The sequence below is a fragment of the Tachysurus fulvidraco genome, chromosome 12 (genome assembly GCF_022655615.1).
Source record: "Tachysurus fulvidraco isolate hzauxx_2018 chromosome 12, HZAU_PFXX_2.0, whole genome shotgun sequence".
Classification (NCBI taxonomy): domain Eukaryota; kingdom Metazoa; phylum Chordata; class Actinopteri; order Siluriformes; family Bagridae; genus Tachysurus; species Tachysurus fulvidraco.
In genome coordinates this window covers 14,515,476-14,542,615 of record NC_062529.1, presented here as the reverse complement: position 1 = coordinate 14,542,615, position 27,140 = coordinate 14,515,476, and the positions used below count along the sequence as shown (strand labels likewise).

Here is a 27,140-nt window from a genome sequence, read left to right as displayed (position 1 = left end):
CCCCTGCTGGTTTGTGTTTAGTAACTCATTTTTGCAAAATGGCAAAGATTTTAAAAATATTAATTGTGTGAGAATCAGAATACATATAACAAAATATTACATTCAAATAGCAAGATTGCAAAATAGAAATTCTACATTTCTAAAAATCTGATGTCCTGACAACTGAGTTGGTTACCATTCATGAAAATAAAAACTCCAGATAATGCATCTGTTCTGTTTTATTCGAAACAAAATAAAAAAACAATCTGAAAAAAAAAAAGATCAATTTGAAAAAGATCAGTACTTTTAAAATTATAATGACTATAAGTAATTTTTAGATGCAATATGAATAAAAAGGTCTTGTTGAAATTATTCTTTCTTCAAAAGCACAGCTTTCATTTTAGTCCATAACCATATACAAACAAATACGGTAATGCAGTACCACTGGATCATAAAAGGCTATAAAGATAAGGCTAAAATCCTTTGCTTTCTTCTTTGTTTTACCTTCTAGCAAGGCAATTTAAATAAGGTTAATGAGGAGTCTATAGCTTCTGAGACACCACTTTGGGAAATGTTTATCTATCACCAGACTATAGCACATCAGCTAGCTTTAGGTTTGGCAATATTGGCTCGTACACGGGCCTGGTCCACAGCATCCAAAAGATTCTTAGAGTCCACAGCCAATGTGTGAGCTGCTGTTAGCATCTGTTTTTTACACTCGTCCTTTAAAGAGGTGATGGCGTTCTGCTGGGCCATCCGCATCTTACTGATCAGCTCTGCTAGATCCTTATTCAACAACTTCTGAGTGCCTTCAATCTTACACAATAAGACAGAAAAGTGTATATTTCAGTGATATTTATAAGTCTATGAATAATCTAACCAGATTTCTAAAACATCAATGCTTCAATTCTATGTTTTATGTTACCTCAGTCCTGACTGAGTCATGCAGGCTTGGTAAGACCTCATCCACACTACGGATTAGGTTACGTAAAGTCAGTCCCACATCCTGAAAAAAGGATATTGCTTAAATAATATTCGGATACGTCTTTCAACCTTATTTCAATGCAATAGTCTTAACTTTCAGTGACAATGTATAATGGCTGCTCTTGTCACTGCTAAAAGTCAATGCTCGAGTTAATGCTAATGAATAACTGACCTACCTTCACAACACGAACATACTCAGCAGGTGGAAGTGTGTTAACATCATTCTTGAGTTTCATCACCATTTTGACCATCTCCATCACACTGCCATAGACCTTATCCTCAGAGCGGTCCAGTTCTGCTGTGGGAGCTGTCTGTTAGAGTGGAGTGGAGTTAGAGTGAACATGAGTGGATGAGTGAGTTTGGAAATCCCATGACAGTCTCTATATTCAAACAACTTACACAACAAGCCTGCACAACCTAGTAGTAAGGTTTATAATGTCACATAAACAGTAAACACTTCAGAATAACGTCAAGAAGCATATTTCTGGCCTCAGACTGATTAAACTGTTGCTCTGATTTGATTGTTGCATGCTGCTTGTTTGGAAAGGTACAAAGCACAGGTTCAAAGAGCTACACAGATGATGATGCTGTTGTCTTTGCTAGCTGGATTAACAGTGTGATTACCTGCACGGTCCGTCTAGGAGGCTTTTCCGGGGGACTTTGAAACTGATCTGTGAGATAGAGAGAGGTTGTGTTGTAATTACCCATTAAAACAATTTTTTTTTGTAAACAGAACAGTATCCAATGGATGAAATGGAAAACTATACAGTGTTTACTGCTAGAACACAGGTAAATCTATATTACACCAAAATTTAAATGGAACCATGCCCCCTATAGAACATAAAAGACAATTGTTCACTTACCATAGCCTGTCTCTGTTTCTGGCGTCTGAAAACAATATTTAGAACAAACAAAAAAATACAAGACAATGGACATTAAAAGAAACAATGCTTTACATAAGAAATTAAATTTGAAAAGGTTTTATATAAATGAGCAATGGTTTAACAAAGTTGATAAGGCATTACCATTTTTTTTTGTGCATCATCGTGGACTACTGGATCCTAAAAGGAAAGAACACTGGAATTAAACTGCTAAAATTGGAACATGACACATCTAGCAGGTTTGTAAAAAGAATGCCACAAGCCTACTTCTGATGCTGCAGAAGCCAGATTTAACAAAGCATATCTTCATTATTTCCTATATCGCATAGACCAATCATTATAAGGAGTCATGATGTCATATTCAGGAACTTCCTATGTTTCAATACTGATGGTGATCATTTTTAAAGCATTATGAAAACACTGCATTCATACAGTATAGTTTTTCTAACTTACCAACAGTTTCTCCTTTTTTTCAAGCCATTGGCTGTCTGCCAGCATCTCATGTTTCTGCCTCCAAAGAGTCTCCTCCATATGCTGCTTGTCCAACTCCCACAGTCGTTGAGCATCCTCTACACTAGATGGCTCAAATCCAAAGCCCCGTTCCTTGTAAAAGTAAAGAAATGCAGACATGTAACGTAGGATCTTAAAAGCAGAAAATGTGAGTCATTCCACCTGAGGCATGCATTAAAGGTGGCACAATCATGCGCGTTTGGTGATGCTGGCAACCTCCGGAAGAACAAAAGCATAAAGGAGTCAGCTTAAAAAGGATATTTCGCCCTAAAAAGCATCACTTCAGCTTTCCAATATGAAGTGGCTATATCTTGAGACAGGTTTGTGTGTATGGTCCATGAATTCACACTTAGGCTTTGGAAACATGACTCTTACCCCCATGCTGCAGCGCCACGGGGACATAGGCAGGGTCATTGTGCTGCTGCACATGTGTGTTGATCGGAAGCTTGGTGGGCGTGCGAGCGCAGGTAAACTAGCACACAGATAGTCAGGGAACTGGAAAGTTTGCGGCAAAAGAATGAACATGCATATGCAAACAAACATACCAAACCACATGTCCCACACATTTAGAGGGCTTTCTGACTGTGGTATTTACAGAAGCACACAACGCCAAACAGGCAAGCACACACACACACACACACACACACACACACACACACACACACACACACACACACACACACCACACACACTCATACCACACACACTCATACACACACACTCACACACACACACACACACACACACACACACACACACACACACACACACACACACACACAGGCACACACTCATACACACACACACACACACACACACACACACACACACACACACACACACACACACACACACACACACACACACACACATACACCACACACACACACACACACACAGACACACATACACCACACACACACACACACACAGACACACAAACACCACACACACACACACACAGACACACACACTCAAACACACACACACACACACACACACACACACACACACACATACATACACATACTGTACACACACACACACCACACACACACACATACACACACACAGGCACACACAGACACACACAAACACACACACACATACACACACACGCACACACATACACACACTGTACACACACACACATACAAACACACACATACACCACACACACACACACACACACACACACACACACACACATACACACACTCATACACACACTCATACACACACACACACATACACACACATAGTTCTCTGGTATTCATGATGATTTTTCCTTTTTAAGAAATGCAGTTTTCACACACAAAACCCAACATACACCACACACATACACACACCACACACAAACACACAAACACACACAGCTACACTAAAAGCTTGAAGCACAAATGCAATAGCATGAAGTTAAAATAAAAGTAAGTGCAGAAAAACTTGTAGCTGCAATAAAAAAATATCTCCCAAACAATTTACATTTCAGCTCACTAAGGTATGCATTTTAATTTCTAAATGCTAAAGTATTATCAAGCAGTGACAAATAGAAGATTGTATACCTGAGTGTGTAGTCTTGGGTTAATAGTGTTAAATTCTGTGGTTCTCTGTCTTGATGGCTATTACAAATAAGAGCGCACAGAGAAAAACAAACAGTTCAGTCTTTCTCTCTGAAGTGGTCTGTGAACTGAAACATCTGAATGCCGTACACAGAAAAATCTTAAAAATTTAATTTGGTGTGCAGCTAAAGTTTGGATATAAACAATCTTGTGTAAATCCTGACCTAACTTAAGTCACCATCTGAGCCCCTTGATTGTATTTTACATAACAATTTCTGAAATTTGATAAAGAATGCTGCTTTCTGATGTGCCTACATCTGTCTGATTTCTGATAAAGAAACATACACTTATCTATCACTGTCGTATGAGACCGAAGAGACAGCATTGGCAGCAAGGTATTGAGGCAGTAGTCTTCTGTTTTGAATACTGAATAGAACTAGAAAGATAAGATAAAAGAGAAAGACACCTTAGGTGGAGCCTCAGCACTGGCCATCCTCATGAGACGTGTTTTGTTCCTTTGCTCATCCACTGCCTGCTCCTGTTCCATCTTGTAAACATCACTACCAAACACAAAGAAAATCTTAGGCTTATCTTGTACGTTGTCTCATACAAGTCTACAGCCATCATGTCAGCAAGACGTACTTGAGTTTACAGACGAGCTCAGTGAAAGATGGTCTCTCTTTGGGGTCGTAGGCCCAGCAGCATGTCATGAGAGAGTAAAGGGCAGGAGGGCACAGTTCTGGTTTGGGCAGCCGCGTTCCCTGTTCCAGCAGTATGATGACATCTTTGTTCTCCAGCCAGAAGAAAGGCTGCTGACCCCAACTCATGATCTCCCACACACACACAGCTGAAAGCCAACGTAGCATACTGATAAGTGCTATTAAAGAGAGGTTAAGCACTACATGATGTCATATAAAACACTGCATATTCATATATTTCTTTTCCCATAGTTTATAGAAAAGGCTGCAAATGGTCATAATGAAACCTCCAGTGTTCAGAGCATGCTGAGTAATGTACTGTATCAGCTCCAACGTGCTTACATTTGGAGTTTTTCCAAAAAACTATATATAGCAATTAGTCAGCAGTTTAAATGATTTGACTAAAGTAGGCAATGTATCTCTGCTTACCAAACATCCAGACATCACTAGCTGAAGTAAATCGCCTGAAATTAATAGACTCAGGAGCCATCCATTTGATAGGCATTCGACTCACAGAGGCTTCAAAAAGAGAAATAACATTTAAGGTTTAGTGCTTTACTGTGAAATTAACTCACATATGTGTGTGTACGTGTGCATTAAAATGCTCCACAAATAAAAGCAGTTCAACTTAATGCACAGATGGCAGTTATATTTCACATACCTTTGTAGTACTCTTCTTCCTCTATATATCTTGATAAGCCAAAATCACCCAGCTTCACGCAATCTGGTTTAGCAACCAGAATGTTTCTTACAGCAATGTCTCTAAAACCACAGACACATATATATATATATGTGTATATAGGCATATAATAGGATTTTTATGCACATTAAAAAAACCACAATGCACAAGAGTATAAATATTGCCTGAGTACACAGTCTGAAAACTTGTAAATGGAAAGTCCCTACTATACAGCATCTTACCTCTTTCACTTAAACGTCTTAAGATTAAGAGGAAATCACATGACAGATGTGTGATTACAACACACATGTTATGCTCATTAAAGTTACTGAATAATTCTAACTATGTGTGAGAGCTAATTTGGAAGAGCATACATGCACAATAATAATCCACATTCACGACATGTACAGCAAACCAATTCAGAAACCAAGTCAAATGGCTATGCTTATCTTACAGGGTTGAAGTATCCCAAATTTGACCATTTTTCTGGACTCTGTGTATAAAATGTTTATTAAATAATCTTTATTTAATACATTAGCACTTCAGAAATACAGTAGAATCAGTAGATAAACAAACTAACAAGATTCTGTGAGTTCATGCAGAACTGGTTTTGTGGGTTTTAGTTATTAGAAATCTCTGCATCTGAGCAATATAGCTCAGCTGCACGTATGTAGTTAGAGTCAAACATCTTCATGCCATTAAATACATTAATATTGCATCAGAAATCCAGAGGGTCTTAGAATGTATATACCTCCTCCTTTAAACAGTGTATTAGTTGAGTCCATACCTGTGTACCATATTCATACCCTCCAGGTAAGCCAAAGCTTTGCAGACCTGCAGGCTGTACAGGATGAGTTTTACATTGGCCAGTTTGTGCTGGTTCTCGAGCAGGTAATTTCCTAGCTGAAGAAAATGTGTTTTTAAAAGGTAGGGTTAGTAGCAAATACCTAAATGAGTCATGAGCATAAGTCCAAATGAGTCACAAGCAAGAGTCTATTTCTCAACAGATCCCACGTAGTAGTTTCAAGGAAAGATTAGACATAAGTAATTATTTTTTTCATTATTAGCTGTCTCTCTCACCTCTCCATACTGGTAAAGCTCCATTACAATCCACACTGGGTCTTCCTCTATGATTCCAATCAGTCTCACAATATAGGGGTGATCAAGTTTCTTCATGATCACTGTCATAAAACATAAGGTATCACTGATTGGTTCATCAAATGTAACATTCTTATTACGTGACTCATTATTTTTAAATGAAAAAGCCTTTACCAGCTTCGCTCATAAACTTTTCTTTGACATCAGCTGAACAGTCCTTGCATGTCTTCACTGCAACACTCACCCTCTCCCCCGTCTGCATTACAATTATTGTAATAACAAATATTGTAATTGTATAATTATTTAAGTACAGCCTGCTCATACTCCATACTCATACTTCATGCTTATTTAAAGCCAGACGTAAATGTGTTCTGATGTAGCATTAGTTCTTTAATCACCCTGGTGCTGTCAGCTTGTCCAGACTAGATTTCTCACTTTTATAACTACATGTCTTAAAAAAAACAAGTAAAATGATGTATGATGTTTTTTTTAATATTTTGTACTTATACAGGCATTTTAAATTTATTTTATGTCTAGATGTTTAGCTTGCCCTTAAAGTGAACATTCCACACATAAAATGCTGGTTAAAAAATAGAATTCATCACATTATTGTTTAATAGCATTTTAATTTGGAGCTGAGTAAAAGTAAAATGCTCAATTGCTAGACATGAAATGTTCCGTAATCAGTTTTTAGATTTAGATACAGAGGTTTCACTAGGCACCACACGACATGATGGTTTAGCTACTTGCTGCAATGTCATATACATTTTGAGAGGTAATTCTTTGGGAGGTAATTTGAAATTGAAGAGAGTTAATTAGAGAGAAAATTAACTTGTTTTCGATGGCAAGGAAAAAAATATTGTCTATAAAAATCTAACCAAGATGCAGTAAAACATTACCACTCAATTAAATGCATAAAAAATCCAGAGTTTTCTATTCATGCTCAACATCTGCAATGAGTCACTATAAAATGGTCTGCTTTTTTTGCTCAAACATTCTAGACATTCTGAGCTGTAGTTTTAACTGAACAGACAAACACACAACAATCATAGCATGTTTACAACTTCTATAGTGAAATAATACACCTGAAATGGAAATCACTGGTACTCTGAACATTTTAATCTGTTTTTAATCATAATTATTTGAGTGTATCACAAAACTAAACTTGCTGTGATGAAATGTTTATTGAAATTTTAAATAAATGTGTAATGCACTGATTTTAAATCAAGAGCATGAACTACTCACCTTGCTTTTGTAAACCCCTTCATTAACCTCCCCAAAGAAACCTTCACCCAGAATCCGCCCGACAACAATGCTGTCTCTAGAAATTCTATGCTTGTCCACTAAAGAACAAGGAGGACTTCATTGGGTCTAATATCAGCAAAGCCATAGTAAATATTAGCAGGATATGAAGGATTGTCAAACATAGCACATACCTGTTTCAGGCTTATGATCGGGGATCTCTACGTATATGTCCGAGTCTGTAAAAGTTATAAAACAGTGCTCATCATTCTTTTGTAAATACTCAAAACATTCCCTTAAATGTCACCAAAATGAAAGAAACTATTGACATACTCATGCTTTTACTGTGGGATGAGGTATCTCCCGTTCTTTGACTGAAAATAAACAATGAATCATTTAAATGACATAAACCTTGCTCACTGAGAATTATAAATTATGTGTACATACAGAGGCACTACCCACCTATGAGGAATAAGTGGTAGAGAAAGTCTAGCTTCTTTTTCTGGGAAATAATATGTTAAAATTAATTTTACATGATAACTAACAAAACCCAATGTTTTAGCTAATTTGAGATGAGATAACAGCCTGTTCAGATTCTACAGCTGATAAATCAACCATAAAATAGTGACTCTCTCACTCACCTTTTTTAGGTCTCACAATCAAAGATGTGTCTTTTCCACTTCCTAACCGACAATAACCATCTATCAGGTCAGCCATGTTCTCAGCAATTGCTAATGAGACCGTGTTGATGGACAAAGGCTGTAGGTTTAACATAATTAATCTGACATTATTAAAAAGCTTTAGGTCCAAATTTTTCCTGATCAAGCCTGGTTCTTGACAACATTAAAACCAAAGAGGAATCCTTAAAAATACAGTGTATATGAACTGAATTATTTTTTTAAACACATCCAAGCATTTAATTTACAGACACACAGCTTGATACACAATGATAATGAATCTTACCTGGTTAGCTCCCTGAATTTCTATATACAACAGAGCCTTTCCATCATTTTGAGAGGAACATTTGATCTTTTGAATTTGTCTGAAATCAGCTAAGCAGATGGGCTATGGAAAGGTATTAAAAAATAAAATTAAGGTACTGTATCACTCAATGGAAAAAATACAATACACTCGTAATAACAAAGTTAAATGATAATGATCACAATTATTGCACAGGCAGAGAAAATTGCATTGAATAAACACACAAAGTGCTTTGGGAATGGTCAGAGATGTAAATAAATTAATTTAAAATAAATGCTTTGGACTAAACCAAAAGAAATGAAAAATATAATCCATACCGTAGAATTTTTGTCAGTGCGTTGGCAAATGCCTTTAGAACTGATAACAAGGTCTACAGCTAAACTCCATCCTTGCTGCACACATGAAACAAAAGCATTAAAAACATCTAGTACAATGGTTTGTGGCCAGTTGTACACACTGAAATGTGGGAAATTATTACTGTAAGTAAAAAGTATGAAATGGCAACCCTGTAGTAATATCATACTAATATTAGACTAATCTAAATTTGGATAAATGTTTAATAAAATGTAGTTGTAAAATCAATGTGAATAGTTTTAAGGACATGGCATTATTAGCAGAATGGTCTGAGATTGATGAACGAAACACTTCACAATAGCTGTTATTTAAAATAAAGGATCTGTGAATAGGTTTAAAAAAGCAGTAATAATGAGGTCTCACCACTAGCTCACAAGGAAAAACCTCCTCATCAAAGCTGGAAAACAGTGAGAAAGTCTCAAAGAACTTCATAATGCATTGTTCCTCCTTTAGAGATGAATACTGCTGGAATGTTTGCTGGATCAGTTTCCTGAGTTGCTTGGGCTGTCACTCAAAAGAAGGCATAAATTAGTGACTAATCAATAAAAACTGAGAATGAGAATAATTAACCTCAGAACAACAAAAGTACACTTCACCTTCATACTGTTGATCAGTTCCTGTGGAAAGAACAAGTCAAGGCCTACTTCTTTCCTAAGAAAAAAGGCACATGTTGAATGCAATTCATTCCTTTGCACTTTCTCATTGCTGTGTTTTATGAGCAGTCATACAGAAGCATGAGGAGTCAAGTGCATTCAGGTCTAACTTACTCTAGCAGGTCAAAATTGGATTTTTTTTCCAAGCCATTGGAATTCATATCTTTGTAAAATCTCCTGTTCGGTGACATAGAATGGGAATAATTTATATAAATATAAAAACTGAAATAGAACAGAAGACAAAATTAAACATTTGGCATATTACACAATGTTTTGGACAATGTTGGTACCTGATCTCCAAACACCCCAATTGTAAAGCCATGCCATCACTGACTTTACTGGCACAGTGCTGCATGTAATCACTACGGACCTGTGAGAATTAAAAAATAATAATAAGATAAAAATATATATTGTTATAAATATAAATATATATTTGTGCAAAGTTATTTTCAACACTGCACACACAGGATTTTTTAATATCCCACTCTAACCTGCTGGTAAAAATACAGCATGGTGGTTTTATCTTCCTTCAGCTTCTCCATGAAATCAGAGGGGATGTACCGGATTCTCAAGTCATATCTGTTTGTTTTAAAGAGAAACAATAAGGTAAGAAAAAAATGTTTGCATTGCAGCAGAACTTTTAGAGGTTTGGAGCACATACCTCCACTCTGCCTGCACATGCTGCTGCTCATACTTCTTCTCTACCTCATTCACTGTCAAGTTTGGATGGAGCCAGTGTACTTCATCTGATTTGAGGTGTTTAAGCCGCAAGCCATAGCATCCAGTGACCTTAATGTTAGGACCAAGCCTTCCACTTTCTAAGATACTTTGAATAATGGCCTGCAATGAACCAATACCGTTGAAATCAATAATTAGCATAATTCATACCTGTCAGAATATATTTAAGAATATGTAAAGAATACATTTATTCTTTACTGACACTATGTGGTAGTAAAGAATAAATGTATGAAAATATGTAAACACCCTAAATGGTTCAGGAAATGAGAATACTTTTAAATCAACATGAGTTTATATGTCACATCAGAACTGCCCATTACAGTACTTGGTGATCATTTGTAAATAATAAGATTCAAATTTTAAGATGTATAAAGATAATTAATAATAATTGATAAATAAAAATAATTTAGTTTGTACAATCATTTGCAAAAGAAACACTCACACCCACCTTAATTTCCCAGGAACTGTCACATTTTACAAGCTTAAAGTTCTTTCCCAGATTAAAACTGTTGCTAATGAAGCACACTTTGAGGATCTTCACAGTGCCTGCATTGTTACTGATGCTTTCAGTGCAATCTTTACGATTCTGCTGTGGCTCACCAGATGCTGGTCTCCAGGACAGTGTACTGCTGTCTCCAGACATCTCCACATAGGTTGTCATAAGAGGGGGCTTTTCATCTCAACATAAAACCTGTAGTACAGAGGTAACAAAAGGCTTTAACTATGAAGAGCTGTTCATAGCTTTGAAGAGATCAAGGGGGTGGTATTTCTCATTTAAAAAAATGGCAGAACACATAAAGATGCAAAAGTTGTATAATATATGGAATCCATGTATTACAAAAGGCAGGATTACTAGCATAAATCCTACGTCATATTCCAGCATGTTAGCACATTATATAAACCCTATGTCATCATTATTCCCATAAAGGACATATATATATAAAATGCTTTTATTTTTTAATAAGGCTCTTTAAGTTTGAACTTAGAAATATTAAAATCTATAATAATATATTTTTAAATGTCATTGGTAGCCTATTTTCACACAACAAATTACCAGCATTAGTAACAAGTAATTATATTTTTGCAGCATTAAAGATTGGTGTAGCCTATTACTCTTGGCAAACTGTTTTCAATACCCAAAGTTACAGTACAATTATTCCCTTTAAAATTCCTTTAACAATTATTCCCAAGTTTCCTAAGTTTATTACAGGATTGTAATCCTGCAACTCTTTTCATGTGACTACTTAGCGTTTCCGCTTATTATTGAACCTATTGTACTAATAGGGTAATTTAATGTATGTACTCTTTGTTATAGCTTTGTAGCTTTTTGCATTTGAGTGTTGTTTAATTTTGTTCTCTATTATAACTTCAGGATGCAACTTCACCTTGAGTGCTATTTTCTGCACCAAGTCTTCCCAAAGAGAATCATAGCACCATATTTGGTGAAGAAAATATTTGCAGCATTTATACCTAGAAATTGATTTTGACCAGCAATAACATCAAAACCACTGACCGGTGAATAACATTGACTATCCCATTACAATGGCAATGTAATGACGAACAGTGGGATATGTAAGACAAGTGAAAAGTCAGTTCTCGAAGTTTAAGGATCTGAGCCACTTTGACACAGGACAAATTGTGATGGCTAGACAACGAGTCAGAGCATCTTCAAATTGGCAGTTGGCCTCTTACAGCAGGATATTGCTCCCTGACACATTGCAAACATGGTTCAGAAATGGTTTGAGAAACATGACAAATAGATCAAAGTGTTGATTTGGCCTCCGCAGTTCTAGCATCTGGGCAATGTGCTGGACAAAAAGATTGTTTAAGGCAATTTACAGGACTTAATGGATCTGGTGATAATGTCCTGGTGTCAGATACCACAGCACACCTTCAGAGGTCTTGGGGAGTCCTTGTCTCAATGGGTCAGAACTGTTTTGGAAGTATAACGGAGACGTTGTAGGCAGGTGGTTTTAATGTTAAGGCTGATCTGTGTATTTGTTTATGCTTGTGTGAATTTGTGTATGATTATTTGTGAAATTGAAGTTGACTGGAATTTTATGAAATAATAAAAATGTTTCTGAACACATTTCTCATCAATGTATATTTCTTTCAAATACAATGACAATAGGAAGTGAAACTTTTTTTCACATGAGATTACATTTGTGTTAAGAAACATCATTAAGTATCAGGTAAAGATTATTTATGGCTGTCTATTTTAATATCTAATTTCTTTTCCTGCAACTATTCAACCATTTGAACAAACAACTACAGTATCTCACTGTAGTTTTGAAATGCAGAGCTGGTTTCCTGTTCATTTCACTTAGACTTGTTGCACTACATGTCAGGAAAACAAAAACAGCACAATAGGCAAAATCTTAAAGTATTAATAAACAACAAAAAGGCAGCTAAGCAGATCTTGGATTAATTGCAGTGTGTGTAACTCTGATGTGTTATCTTGTAACAATATATGTTACATAAATATATGTATAACAAATATTAGGCCATTAAGCATTTCTGGTCTAGGAATACACTGCAAGCCAGACTTGCCAGAAAGCACGGACTGACACGTACTATAGACTCACACACTGATGTCGGGTTAAGATTTCTCTCTTGCGTTATAGTATTTTCCTCATGTACAGAAACTGAAAACAAGTTGCAACCCTTTACAGGCATATCCATCCTACCAGATGGAGCAAATAGGTAAGATAAGATAAGATAAGATAAGATAAGATAAGATAAGATAAGATAAGATAAGATAAGATAAGATAAGATACAGTATACCTTTATTCGTCCCACAATGGGGAAATTTCTCTGTTACAGGAAAATATATAAAAAGAATAGGGACATAATATAATATACAGTCTATACAAGTACAATTCGGTACTGAGATTTAAGACTGGTGTGGTACACAAGACATACAGAGTGGGCACCTAAGTGGTGCCACTTCCAGTAAGGTCTCTTGTTAATGTGGTATTTGATGTCTAAGACATACAGTGTAGTTGCAGTGCACACAGAGAAATTTTCACACTGCTGTCAAGTGTCACGCATTGAGAGTGACAGTCACGCATTTGGGTCTTTTGTCACACTCTCCCCACACACATTGTATTTGTCATGCAGAAAACTTACTATTTATCATATATTTAATATGCCGCAGCGCCCAATATGTATCTGTCCGCACCGCTGTCTCTATGGAACAGGAATCAAGCGTGTCTCCCCTGGAGTACTTAGTCGAGCCTGACACTTATCATCAAAAAAAAAGCCTACACAATAGCCTATCAGAAAATAGCACAATTGTATATGAGTAAGATTTAACGCAACAACCAATGAATTAAAAAAAATTCATTAGAGAGGGTATTTTTGATGGTCGGTTTGAACAAAACCTCAACACGATACAGCTTGTCTCTGGACAGCACATTGTCCTCAATCATGACCTTAAAAATGGCTGGGCTTGGTGGAAATGTCACTCTTGCCTGTCTACAAAACTTGAGAGCCCTGCCTTTATGTTACCTATGGGTCACCATACTTAGCCATATGTCACTTCGCTTACTTTTATGTATTTATGTCACATGGTTTTTGACTAAGCACACCACATATAATATTCATGTTCTTCATCATCATCTAAACAGCACATGATCTATGTTTCATTTAGATATCAGACACTGGTTTACTCAAGTGTGTTTATGTATTTTATTTTTAGGATAAAATAAGAGATGTACACAGTCTCAGACAAAATGGTACTTTTAATAGTAACCTATATTCCCAAAAGAGAAATTATGTGCATTCATAACTTTTAAACCTCGTTCTTGTTTCCCGAATCAAAATTGTTCATCCCTGCTTCATAGACCTTATTGGCCTTGGCTAGATTTTCCTGCTAATCTATCTTATTGTGCATCGAAATAATTTCATTAACTCATTTATATACATTACACTTACACTTAAACTCAAACCTAAACAAACATACAAACAGCAGTTCATTTCGAGTTGAAAGGCATTTACTGTATACCGTAAGTACAGTAACTCAAAACACAATTTTAAGTATTTTAATTGTAGTAGTAGTAATCTACCTATCGTTAAATGAAGCAAACGTTTTGTGTAATTGATCTAAATCACAATTACACATTGTTCTATGTGGTTTGTAATGGTTTATTTATTTAAAATTTAAAAAGTTATGAGTTGCCTAAAGAGATTGATAAAGGCTGCTTAATTACAGAAATTGGGTGTTTTTTGGGGGGAGCTTTTACAGTACGGTCATAATTGAAAGTAGAGCGGATGTAGAGCATTATTAGTTTCATAAACAGATTTGAGTTTTAGTTTATAGACTTTGCGTTTTTGATTTATAGACTTAATCTATAGAGGCTCTTAATGACACGTAGGTCACGTGCGTTAGTCAGCTCAACTCTCTTTAAAGCATCATTTGTTTTACCTTTAAAAAACAACAAAAACAGAACTATTCGTGTTAAACCAAACTAGATCATAAGAACAAGTTACGAAAAGAGTACATGAGATCCTGTCACATAACTTCCTGTGTATTTACGCGGAGTAAGACAGGTTGTACCTTATATACACAATTAACGGTAAAGTTAATTTACCAAACACACACACACACACACACACACACATAGTGAATGACTGACTGACCTGTTCAGTGCTCATTTGAAGACATTTCTTCTTCTTGTTCTTTTTTAAACTTGTAAACTTGCCACACAAAGTGTAGTTTGGTGCCAACTTCTATTGCTCAGGACAAGCTGTTATCAGAATACTAGGTGCTACAGCACTAAAAAGTATGAAAGATATCTACACCATCATACTATTAGAACACCATACTATGTAGAGCGACAGTATACTGCTGTGAACACAAGACAGAAGCCACACCCGCGGTTTCTTTATAAACTTCCTTATTTCAGTCGTGCAGTTTCTGCCTCTGCAGCTGCACTTTACTTCACTGTGTGTTCGTAGTTAGAGATGCCGCCAATACTTGCCTTGTGGTATGTATTATTCATTGTGATTAACAGTTTAACCTGGCTATCAAGTCTATTAGCCTCCTTTAATCCCTTTTATACTAAATTACTGGGCTTTCACCTTGGTTCCTCTGGCAGTGAATCAAAATGGTTGGCTTGGCACAAGTGTATATTGTCAGAAAGATGTAAAATGACAGTCAGGTAACTTCCTAATAGCAAACCAAATCAAAATGAAAGCACCAGTAGCCTGATAATCATGTTTTAGTCTTAACACTATTATATACTTAATGTGTATATGTATTGTGCAGTAATTGTGTTGGTGCAAGAAATAAGTTTTAATATTTTTACTTGGTTTTTATGAAAAACTGTTAACAAAAAAGGCTATAATGCCACCATGTGGAGTGATGATGGGTTGCATCTTTCCAAAAAAATGATAACATCATATGTAAAAGTAACATCATATGTAAAAGTCTTTTTTACACGTGGGTAACTGCAGTTTTATATATTTGAGCAAAACCTGTACAGTTTATAAAATGAAAATCATTTATATGGAAATGTGTACATACTGTTATGGAGGCTACTTTTGGTTACTGTGCATCTGTTATGTATTGAAAGTTTGGGGTTTTTTTGCCAGTTGAGACTGAATAAGTTCACTTTCACTCATTAAACCCAAGTGCCATTATAAGCAATTCACCAACTTTTAGACTGAAGTTTAAGTAACACGATAAACACTAACAAAATGGAAAAAAAAATTATCATTTTAAATTGTGTCTCTTAATAAGGCTAAAAATGGAAGCCACATGGAGTCTAAAGAGCGAACTGCTGCTAAGAAACTACAAAACTTTCTGCAACCAAATGACCATCTCAAGCACATTCTGTTCCTTATATTTAGTGTGGCTTAAATTAAATTGGCAAATAAAACACTATCACTGAGCATAGTACAATATATCAAATAAAATTACTATTCTGTTTATAGATTTATAAAAAAAATCTTACTATTCTATTACTTTGACATAAAATGCTACAAAGGCTAAATTTGCGTTGTGATTATTTATTTTATATATAGTGTGTGTATGTGTGTGTTTGTGTGTGTGTGTGTGTGTGTTTATGACATGACTGAAAAGCAATTAATATTGTCTATTGTTTGAGCTTATATCTTACATATAGTTTGTTGCCGACAGGAATCTAGTTTTAGAATGTAGACTTTTTTTGGTACAGTTTAATAAATTCACATAAACAAAAGTTTGTCCACAACTCTCATAATTCTGGTCTAGAGGCGGGTTTCGCAATGATGTGCATAACACTTAGGTTGAGAAAATAGTTTGTGGTTATGCTCAGGAAGCCTCAGAGCATAGAAAGAAAAGACTGCATTTCCTGAACTTCCTTACACACACACCCCCCCTTCCCTAAGTTGTCATAAATAGGACTTAATATAGGGGATACATAGAATTCCTTACTCAGCAGTACATATGTTGACTTCCTCTGTGTGGCCAACATCTCGACATACATTTCTTGTGGTTGATGGTGTGTGTGTGTAGACTATGTTAGATGTGTTTGTTTTTGCCGTTACTTACTTGGCTTACAAAGTGGACCAAATATATTGAAGCAGAAAGTAGAGGTAAGACTTTGCTTGTTTTGCTATGGGGCAGCTGAGAGAGTTATTTACAAGTCATTGATATTGCAATGTACATATTAATATTATGGAACAATATGCAGGTAGTTGGCATTTTTATTTTTTGGTCATAGTGTTTAGTCACAGTAATGTATGTAAATGAAGCTGTTTCATTTGGAAAAATTGCTGTAACTGCTAACTACTACATAGTTTATGTATCTACTTTGAGCATAGTCAATGTGGTTAGTACAGTATATACTGGTATTAATGAAATCAGCTTGAACAGAAAATTTTGTATACACATGTGTATACAATTTTGTGTATATGTGTGAAGGAGATTTTTGTAACCATTGTATCAGGTATAAAGTAAATAAGAGCCAGTCAACATCTATACAACAAAATGTTTACAAGCCTGTTGACAATAGTTACCTGTATCAGTTGCTAATACCATCAGTTGTATATACAGTTGATTGCATGAAACACAGCAGCGCTATACTGAACAATTTTGATCAAATGAGACCAACTGAGCTTTCTTTAATGTTGCATTAAGGAAGTTAGTGTAGTTTTAAAGAGGGTGCAAAAACGTTACAGAATGTATAAAAATATATCCGTTTTTTATTCTTCTGCTTCACAGTCAGAATATACACTTTAAGTAGATTTAAATGACAAATGTTCTGCCATGCATTTTTAACAATCTGATGATATATGCCTTTTTATGTATTATATATGCAATTAAAATGAAAAGGTCTTATAGTTGTTCTACTAAAATGGTTAAAGTCTTTAACATTCGCTATTTACTTAGTCACACGTCAGAGTAAAGGATGGAAACTCTTAAAACCGCAAAGCCACTCGAGCCATTTGACACTGACATGTTTGATCTGATTCACAGATCAGCTCTGTAACATGGCTAACTGCATTCATTTTAAATTAAAACATTTATTCTATTTTATCTTAAGTACATCAAAAATAATTTGAGTACAAAGACAATAATGTGACAATATTAAAAGTATTATGGAAACCGGTTGTAGTCCTGGTTATGGTAGTTCATTATAAGTGTATACAAAGGTTTGGAAGCAATAGTTAATATGTTAGAACAATAATGACTAACCAATACTTTAAAGCGTTTTCTAGCTGTGTTAATAATTTTAGTTATAAGAATGATTTTATTAGGTATATTTTAAGTTTTGAGTAGAAAATATGAATCATGTGTCATTGATATGAATCATTTGTATAGTGTTTATAAAATACATTCATAATTCAAAACAATGTTTGCCAATAATTCTAGAGTTGCCTGTAATTTAATAATATTGTGATACTTTGAAATATACACCATGCTTTTAAGAGGCCTTTAGTAGAGTCTTGAAATCGCAGCTAGTCAAGGAGATGTCGATTCATGCCATCGCAAAAGCTAGCCAGGCATTTAAAAGTATATTGGTCATCTTTGTATTAATGCCACTAGGAAACATACACACACTCTTGCCTTCTTGTTTTGCCTACAGTCATGAATGCATACGTACTTTGTACTGACTTAATAAGAGAGATAATTATAACTCAATCAAATAGTTTATCATAAAATAAACATATTTAACATAAATATTATATTATAAAATATATATATTAAAGATTTTTGCACAGTTCCATGTATTCCATAAACAGAACAGTATCTAAAAATCAAACTGTCATTTAGCTATTCAAACCAGTGCATTTAACAGGAAGTGCACAGTACATGTCTAAATTACATATGTATTCTTGAGTGGGTGAGAGAGGAAGTCTCGGACTGAGTCATGGTGTGACTTAACTGAAGGTGCTAAAAAGACCAACATACAGAACATGCACTATTCATTTTTACATGTGGACAACTCAGATTCATCTGTGTTGTAAGTATATCATGTCGTATATGTTTATTGAAAGACTATAATATTTCTGTTATTTTTTATTAAACATGTTTGAAAGTATAGTATTTTCTAATAAGTTTATAATAGCATTTTCTCAGTATGAACATATAACCATTTTCTCAAGTACCAGAGTAATTAACTGTGATGGACTTTCCTACATACATCCATCATGAGCGTTTTTTTTTTTTATCTCATACAGTATGTAATTAGATTTATTTGATTAGCTTACCAACTCTCATCTATTGAGCTTTGGTACGCATAGTTCATAGCATCATCAAGAAGTCTAGGTATGAAAAACCAAACAATAATTATTTAATTTTGTGTTTTGCTATTTACACCTGAGGTCTAGTAAAATTTAGAAGCAGAAATAAAATCTCCACAGTTTCAGAATGGATTTTCTGTATTATAAAACATTTTTTGGAAAAACTATTTGGCCAGAGATGGTGTTTGAATTATGGTTTATATTGCTATATACTTCAAAATTCTAGCTAACAATAAAAGGCCGATACCTTTTGATCAATACATGTGTGGCAGATCATAAAAGATTGTTCAGGTACTGTGGTACGAGACCATTTAGTGCAAACTTCTCTGCAATGAAGACTTTTGATACGGACAAAGCATTGACACCAAAGACTCCCGCCATAAATATTAAATAAACATGAGAAGGTTCAATAATTGAAAGTATCATGAGGAAAGTCTACCTTGTACAAATTGTGTTTCAATTGTCTTAGAGATAATATAGAGGTTTTTTACTTATGCGCAATAAAATGGGGACTTGATTTAGGCTTACATAAAATGTCTTGCAATCATCGCTGTGCATGAGTTCATTTATGTAAAGTGGGAATTTTCACTTTTATTTGTGCCTAAAAGATTGTCCTGCTAACTGCTATAATATTCCTTACTGACATGAACCTCTCATATCATCCTAGAAATGTTTTTTTTTTCTTTCCATAGGGAATGACCAACAAAGCTGAAGTCTTTCTACATTTAGCATTTATACAACACATACCCAGAAAATGATAATGGATATATTTGTTTATCATCTTGAATAAGTACAATTAAAATCTATAGGTTAATTAAGTCTGTAAGGCCATAATAAGGAATAACAAAATTAAGACTAGAGGCATTGATTGATCTCTATTTCCAGTATGACAGAGAATCTATATGAGATTAATGACCTAACTAATAGCAGTAACAGTTTAAATATTACAAGATGTGGTTATGCTATGCATAGTACCTCATTACAACCATCACCAATGTCTCCACATGTTAACCAAAAGTATATGCCATCCCCTACAACGCCACAAAATGAGCTTTCTCCACTTCTTGACATAACACACAATGAAGGATCTTGGGACCACAGTCAACTCGAGAAGTCTGCATCTTCCATGTTAAATGAGACTATGAATTCCCATGTTGTCTACCCCTTCAGTATTGCTGAGGCTTTACACGGACTGGACTCCTTTTCCAAGGCATTTCCTGTAAAAAACCCAAGCACTGTTTTTGTTAACAGTGTAGGTGACAAAAGTTCAGAAGATAATCAGGTGTCAGAAATCTTGTCACCCCAGAGAGGAACACCTTCAGCTGTGTCAGATAGAGAGCCATTTAGTCCCGTAACTATGCAGAGCCGACCAATGCAGTGCCATAATCAGCTAATGCAAGATCACCTTGACAGCCAAAATATGGCTCATAATGCCTACCAAAGCCACCAACAATATTATGGTTATCAACAAAACAAACCACAGCTGAGACAGAACAATTTAGCACAAGTATACAAGGTACCCTTTAATAAGTCTCAGAACCAGTATCTTCTACAGCATCAAGGACATCAAATCCATCAGCATCAGCAGCTTCAATCGTATTCATTAGCCCAGCAAAAGCAGCAAATTTCCCTAGATGTTAGGGAGGGCCATGAATCCATTGGATCACCAACAGATAGCTACACTGAGGACCATAAAGCATATGAGCAACCAGTTTTCCAGTCTAGTCTACACACCTCCCATTTCCAGGGGTCACAGAATTTTCTCTCACTTCCCCACCAGAGTGATTTCTACCAGCAGCAGCAGGCTAATGAGCTAACACACTCATTCCCTTTTAAGCAAAATCCTTCTTTTGAAGATCACTTGGGATCAGGTGAAATTATGCCGGGATTTTCCAATACAAAGGAGGAGGTTTATATGGATTTAAACTACCACCACAAACATGAGGACTTCTGTAGTACCCATTATCAAAGTGTGGGGTCAGAGGTCAATCAAACGGCTCAGTCATTAGCTCTAAGAGGAGGAGGAGTACGTCATCATCTTAACTCTTACAGGCCACCTTGTGAACAGGTAGTTCATGAAAAAATGTTATATGTATAAGGTTCTTTTCTGTTTAATTGTAGCACATTTTTACTAATGCCTCCTTTCTTTCTTTAAGATGCGCTCATCAGATATCCAAGAGGACCAACAATTACAATACTACAGGTTGGACATACACATTATTAGGACTTTAATATAAAATAATTTCACAATAGGTATTCCTTTTTTATGTCTTTATTTTAGCTTATTTTCATTGTATTTGTGCTAGGACTGAATCATCAAGGGCTGAAGGAGCAAAAACAAAGATGAAATGCATTTTATGCCACCGGGAGTTTAAGAGCTTGCCAGCTCTTAATGGACACATGCGTTCCCATGGAGGATTCAGGACAAATCCCTCAATACTGAAAACTGTAAGACCTTTTACAAAGGATTGTTATTAAAATTAAGACATATCTTCTAAAGCAGTTCTTGAGAGTCTGTTGCATTTTGTTAATACATTGCCAAGAACTGTGTACTATAAGGAAATACTGTAGGTAACTTATTAATGATAAACAAGCTATATATGTTTGTATCTATATTATTCCCATGATAAAACAAATATATTCATAAATGGATCAATGTGCAATGGTTGTAAGAGAATATAATTAATATAATTTCAAGTTAAACTTAATAATGTTCCATTCTTTTTGTACACTTCTTGGATTTAGGTTTCCTTACAGACTGATGAACAAATTCATCAATCTAAAGAAGTAATTCCAATTGACCCCATGGTGTTCCCTGTATCTGTTCCTGTAAATGAATACTCAGGTCTATCCAGGCTTCCAAATAACTTTCATAACCACCTGAGACATAATTATTTGGATGACTTAGATGAAAGTCATCCACAGCAACAGAAGGTTCTCCCTTCACGTGTGAGTATTATTGCATCCTATGAAACTGGTTCATTACACTCTCAAATAAAGTGCCTTGTTTATCAGACTTTGATTTAAAATGTGTGTAAAGAATTACTTTATTTAACTGAACTAAAAAATGTAAGCCAGATTTACAGAAATTTCAAAAATGCTATTTTACTTCATATTCATGTGTGTAAAAGGCAGTCACCTACAAAGTGCATGGCACTTTTGCATGTCACATCTGATTTGCTTTTGGTAATGCCCATAATATTCTTTAAAAAGGCTACATTTACATTCATTGGGAAACCAGGTGAATCCATATGGGGAGTTTAATGGTAGAAAACAGGGAACAATCCAAACAAAAGGCAATGAAAGTGCAGTCAAAAACAGGCAAAGATTTAAAAAAAAAAAAAAGACAGTCAGAGGTGAATAATACCAAAAAGCACAATCCAAAAGTAAGAAATCCAAGAAAAACAGAAACAATGATCATACACAATAAGAGTGATAGAAATAACAAAGAATGGCTTGGTAAAGTAGCAGAACTCAAAATACTGTGAGATCTGCTTAAATGTAAGAAGTAACCCAGTGACATTGAAGTGGTCAGAACCGGTGATGGTTCCCTCTGCTGCACTGGGGATGGAATGCTTGTGGATTTGTTACACAAGAATATTAGGGGATTTTCACAGTATTTTCGTTAATATCAGTTTTTTTGTGTAAAAATTAGTGATTTTGGCACAAATCTGTTTATACACAGCTTGATCAATGAGGCCTAATCTTAATATACGGCTCACTAGAGTGATTTTAAAAAATGTTCAGTAACTGCATACGGTATAGAAATTATTGTTATTAATTTCATTTCTTTAAATACAAACATTCTAGGCAAAAAAATCAATAGGAGCTGGAGATGGACAAGAGAAAAAACAAGAGAAAAAGCGGTATCGACACTGCCTGGTGCCACTTGTAATTTCCCCGTGTGGAGCTGGTCTAGAGTCCAGAGGGCCGGTGCTTTTCCAGAGCCAGCTGCGTTCACCAAGCAGCTGTGGAGATGACATCCCTTACACTCCTCCACCCATGCTCAGCCCTATACGACCAGGCTCTGGCCTTTTCAGTAGTGTTAATACAGGGCACTCAAGTACTGGAGCACAGACTGTTCCTCGAGTTCGCTTGTGTAAGTGTCCATTTAGATATTTAGAGTGTTTACATTAAGCATGTACACACAAACAAACACACAACACAAAATGGCAACTTGGGTCTTTAATATTTTTAATATTTTACAGGTGACAAACATGACTGCAATACAACATTTGATTCAGGGGATAATTCAAGTAGAATTAAACCGTAAGTAAAAACTACATAATAATAATAATAATAATAATAATAATAATAATAATAATAATAATACGTTTAGTAATTAAAACAAACAAATAAATAAATATTACTGCAATATGACACTGCAAGTCAACTACTATTTTATGCTTTTTATATCATTTATTTTTTTATCTATTTTGCAGCCGGATCAATATTGGTTGCAGTTTTCAAGCAGACATTCCAGATATTCAGAGTTGCTTAAAAGTGTCAGAGGACATCCATAAGGCTAATCTTCTGTGGACACCCTGCTATTTGGATACCCCTGAGAAGCAGCAGAGAGGTAACCTCAGTTAAAATACTATCAGTGTAAAGAATGTTCCACTGAGCAACTCATTAATGTAGGAATACTGCTTATATAATATATACTGTAATATTTTCTGATGGCAATTTTACATTTCTGTCTGATACAAGTGGACGATCTTCTAAAGATGGCATGTTCCAGTGTGCTTCCAGGAGGAGGGACAAACACAGAATACACTCTTCATTGTCTTTTTGAGTGTAGGGGTGACATCATGGTAAGAACATCTTAAATAACTTAATATGAACAATATTTTCATGAGTACCTTTTTTAAATGCTGTTTTGCATATGGTTTTTGAATATTTTTTTAGGCAACCCTGGATAAACTACTCTCAGTGACAGCACTAAAACATGGACCCAGCCTTCATACAAATTACCATTATGCTGGTATTTGACAGCCTTTTTGTGTCTTCTGAAATATGTGGATCTGTACTGTATTTAATTTGTTATAGTTTGGTCAGTTGGCTTTTTTCCTCACACTGTTCTATAAATATTATTAAGTATATAATTATAATAAACGTTCAGAAGTCAGAGCTCATTTCAATAGGTTTATAATATTGTATATATTTGGCTTGGTAGCAGTTAATCACTGTCATTCCTTTTGATCCTCTTTCTATCTCCTAGGATCAGATAAATGGACACTGCAAGAAAAGAGACAACTTAACAAGGCCTTGCTAATTCACAACAAAGATTTTCATCTAATTCAAAAAATGGTAAATGCACCTGTAAAAACATAACACAGTCTACAAAATATTTGCATCGTATTTGACCTTGCATTGTATTTCATTGTATGACTGTGTTATTATTAGTGCAGTAACATAAAAAGATGTGCATTAATTCTAGGTGAAGACTAAGTCAGTAGGTCAGTGTGTCGAGTATTACTACACATGGAAGGAGAAGCTCCGACTGGGCAGGAGATTCAGTACAGGCCCGATAACTCCAGGTCAAGTGAAAGAGGTAAGATAACAAACTCTTTTCTAGGCTTTTACAGTACCTGTGTTTCTGAGTATGTGCGTTATCACATGTTGTGAAGAGTTGGACGGGGTGTTCAATTGTAGCCACAAAAGAGAGTGCAGGTTTTCATTCTAATTAGGTAGGAGCCACACATGTTAAAAGAGTTGATCTTGGCTTTCAGTAGACTCTGTTTGGTTGTAATGTAGACAATTGCTTCGTGCTCTGAAGCTAAAAATGTACCCCAAGAACTTTTTTATGTTGTAAGTACTTATACTGTTATTCAGTCCCTTGTTGTTGTCTTGACAATTATTTCAATGTTCCATTTCATTTCTTAGAATAAGGTTCATGTGAAGGAAGGTAACACCAGACAACCTACACATGAAGCAAAGAACAAATCTGAAGTGCTGGAATTTACTGAGCTGTCTGAAAATGTCAGTATTGCATTTGTTGATGAAGTACTCAGATCTGGTCCTGAGAGTTAATCTTTACAGTAAACAAGATTCTAATGATAAGGCCACATGAAGACTCTATACTGAAACTTCCGGGGCTTTGTTTTATTTCCTGTTAGAAACTGAAACCTTCTTGTTGATTTTGTTGCAATGGTTTTACATTGCTCTTAGTGTTAGTTATATTAGTATGTGATATATATTTTTTCTTTCCAATTAGATGTTTAATGGGAATGAATGGAACCAAAGTAATACAGGTGGGCTGTGTAATTCCCCAGCTGAACATAACAGACCCAAGTCAGCTCAGCACTTTGCTTCTGGCTCTGTAAAAAGCTCACCATCAAACAGTTCAACAAATGGAGACACTGACTCAAATCTGATCTTCCCCTGCATTGAATGTGGAAAGTAAGATACAGTTGAAACAGTTGAAAATAACAGTAATATTTTTTCTCGGTTTGTTGCATGGTCTCTATTATTTATATCTGTCTATCAATAATATTTAATTTTGTTTTCACAGAGTGTTTCTTAAGGTGAAAAGTCGTAATGCTCACATGAAGACTCATCGCCAACCAGATGATCCTCAGTTTTGGCAGCTTCAGAGCTTTCCTGAACAGGAACAAAAGACAGTGACACCTGCCAGCCCTACCGTTCACCTACATCAACTGCCCCTTACTCCTCATTCTGTATCTTGCAGCAATAATGGAGACATTTACATTAACAATCCATAAACACTGCAACAAGCAGACTGCCTCTTGCAGAGCCATAATCTTAAAGTGTAATATTGTGTCCTCTGCTGACCTGGATGTTGACATGTCAAATGTCAAAATTCTGGCCAAAATACCATGGTTCAGAGATTTTGTACATTATATATATATATATATATATATATATAATGTTAGGAAACAACCGTTTAAGAGGCTTATTAATATTGAGATGCCATTTGCTGGTATTAACAAATGATAATTACATATTTGTTAACCTAAAGAGATGCACTGTAAATGCCATTATAATAAGACTAGTGATGTTGTGTGAGGTCTCTCTGTATAAAGGTATAAAGTGAGTATAAAGTGAGTTTTTAAACAAATGTACTGTACAAATAAATAACTATGTTTTTAAAGATTTATGGTTCAAAAATCTTATTTAATCTAATTTTAGCCCCCCTCCCCCCTCTACGCATGCGCACGGAGAACAGAATACTGGCCAACACTACATGTATGCACATCACTTAATAAACCTTAATTTGACAAAGTGGTCCTGACTGAAATGTATATAATCATCTAAATGTTTTTGAATCAGGTTCAAACATTGTTTTTTGGCACATTACAACTAATAAGACTAATGTTAATTTCTAATTCACATGTTTAATTGGGTTAATGCAATCATGGTAATATGGTTTGATATAGCTAGAATGACACAAGCTTGCGAGTCTTTGCTGACACATTGCTTGCCTTCGTTAACTCAAATGAACTCTCACAAACCAGAAAATAATCAACAGTGTTGGCAGCTTCAACACTTTCCTGAACAGGAAAACCAGAATATGATGCCTGCTGACCCTACTGTTAGACCACTCAAATAACCTCAATCTCATTCTTAACCAACAAGAAAGATGTAAACCTATAACATATTAATAATCCCATATTAATTAAGTGTGAGAAATTGTATATATTGGTCTTTTGTGTATTTTTTATTAGAATAATTGTGAAGTTTGATTTCTGTATAGGTTTGCTAATCTAATACTTCAGGTTAGCAAGTGACCTGTGACGGATGGGTTTAGATTGTGTCTTGTAGGAGCCTAGTGGTTTGGTGGTGATGGTGATTGACTGTGGTTTACTCATTAGTCAAAAGCTGTCACTGACCTCTGTGATTTGAACTTCTATTGTGATTCTCCATCAGAGAAACAAAAAGCACTGACACACAGCAGATAAATATGTGGCATTTGTTCAACTAGAACAATGTGAAAAGTGTGAAAACCTATAATGTAGATCATGTAAATAACACAATGCACTTTAGTGGTGTATACTGTATAACGCATATTTTAGTAGTGAAAACAACAGCGG

The 27,140-nt window shown here is 35.3% G+C and overlaps 2 protein-coding genes across 4 annotated transcripts; one reads left to right on the top strand and one right to left on the bottom strand.

Moving 5' to 3' along the window:
- Window positions 1-200: 200 nt before the first annotated feature.
- On the bottom strand, window positions 201-15,238 carry ptk2ba (protein tyrosine kinase 2 beta, a). 3 transcript variants are annotated; one of them, XM_027172410.2, is made up of 31 exons: window positions 14,998-15,238; window positions 10,805-11,047; window positions 10,280-10,458; window positions 10,110-10,197; window positions 9,909-9,988; window positions 9,733-9,795; window positions 9,562-9,616; window positions 9,329-9,469; window positions 8,929-9,003; window positions 8,594-8,695; window positions 8,272-8,389; window positions 8,093-8,132; window positions 7,964-8,004; window positions 7,825-7,869; window positions 7,634-7,731; window positions 6,563-6,644; window positions 6,371-6,471; window positions 6,078-6,193; window positions 5,273-5,373; window positions 5,041-5,130; window positions 4,556-4,760; window positions 4,380-4,473; window positions 3,917-3,973; window positions 2,730-2,849; window positions 2,298-2,447; window positions 1,989-2,024; window positions 1,827-1,851; window positions 1,588-1,634; window positions 1,140-1,274; window positions 905-985; window positions 201-795 (listed from the first exon to the last, which is right to left on the bottom strand). In XM_027172410.2, the coding sequence occupies exons 2-31, from the start codon at window positions 11,015-11,017 to the stop codon at window positions 580-582; spliced, it is 2,994 nt and encodes a 997-aa protein (XP_027028211.1). In that variant the 5' UTR covers window positions 11,018-11,047; window positions 14,998-15,238; the 3' UTR covers window positions 201-579. The 3 variants fall into 3 exon arrangements, with proteins under 3 accessions (XP_027028211.1, XP_047677379.1, XP_047677378.1); XM_047821423.1 differs by having other exon boundaries at window positions 10,957-11,047; XM_047821422.1 differs by lacking the exon at window positions 2,730-2,849 and having other exon boundaries at window positions 14,998-15,236.
- On the top strand, window positions 15,208-25,946 carry LOC113659550 (transcriptional-regulating factor 1). Its single transcript, XM_047821424.1, has 15 exons — window positions 15,208-15,344; window positions 19,779-21,154; window positions 21,243-21,289; window positions 21,393-21,534; window positions 21,832-22,035; window positions 22,897-23,185; window positions 23,295-23,355; window positions 23,529-23,665; window positions 23,797-23,900; window positions 23,995-24,070; window positions 24,308-24,396; window positions 24,527-24,640; window positions 24,973-25,068; window positions 25,304-25,488; window positions 25,601-25,946. Exons 2-15 carry the CDS (start codon window positions 19,973-19,975, stop codon window positions 25,809-25,811), a joined length of 2,937 nt encoding a protein of 978 aa, XP_047677380.1. The 5' UTR covers window positions 15,208-15,344; window positions 19,779-19,972; the 3' UTR covers window positions 25,812-25,946.
- The last annotated feature ends 1,194 nt before the right edge of the window (window positions 25,947-27,140 follow it).

Excerpts from the sequence above, each read along its gene's own strand:
- ptk2ba (XM_027172410.2), bottom strand. The coding sequence starts at position 11,017 with ATGACAACCTATGTGGAGATGTCTGGAGACAGCAGTACACTGTCCTGG. Across the intron at positions 6,645-7,633 it reads AAGGGGTTTACAAAAGCAAG|ACGGGGGAGAGGGTGAGTGT; the intron begins GTGAGTAGTTCA and ends ATTGTAATGCAG. Across the intron at positions 5,374-6,077 it reads GGTATGAATATGGTACACAG|AGACATTGCTGTAAGAAACA; the intron begins GTATGGACTCAA and ends CTGTGGTTTTAG.
- LOC113659550 (XM_047821424.1), top strand. The coding sequence starts at position 19,973 with ATGACAGAGAATCTATATGAGATTAATGACCTAACTAATAGCAGTAAC. Across the intron at positions 24,397-24,526 it reads TTCATCTAATTCAAAAAATG|GTGAAGACTAAGTCAGTAGG; the intron begins GTAAATGCACCT and ends CATTAATTCTAG. Across the intron at positions 25,069-25,303 it reads TTACTGAGCTGTCTGAAAAT|ATGTTTAATGGGAATGAATG; the intron begins GTCAGTATTGCA and ends CTTTCCAATTAG.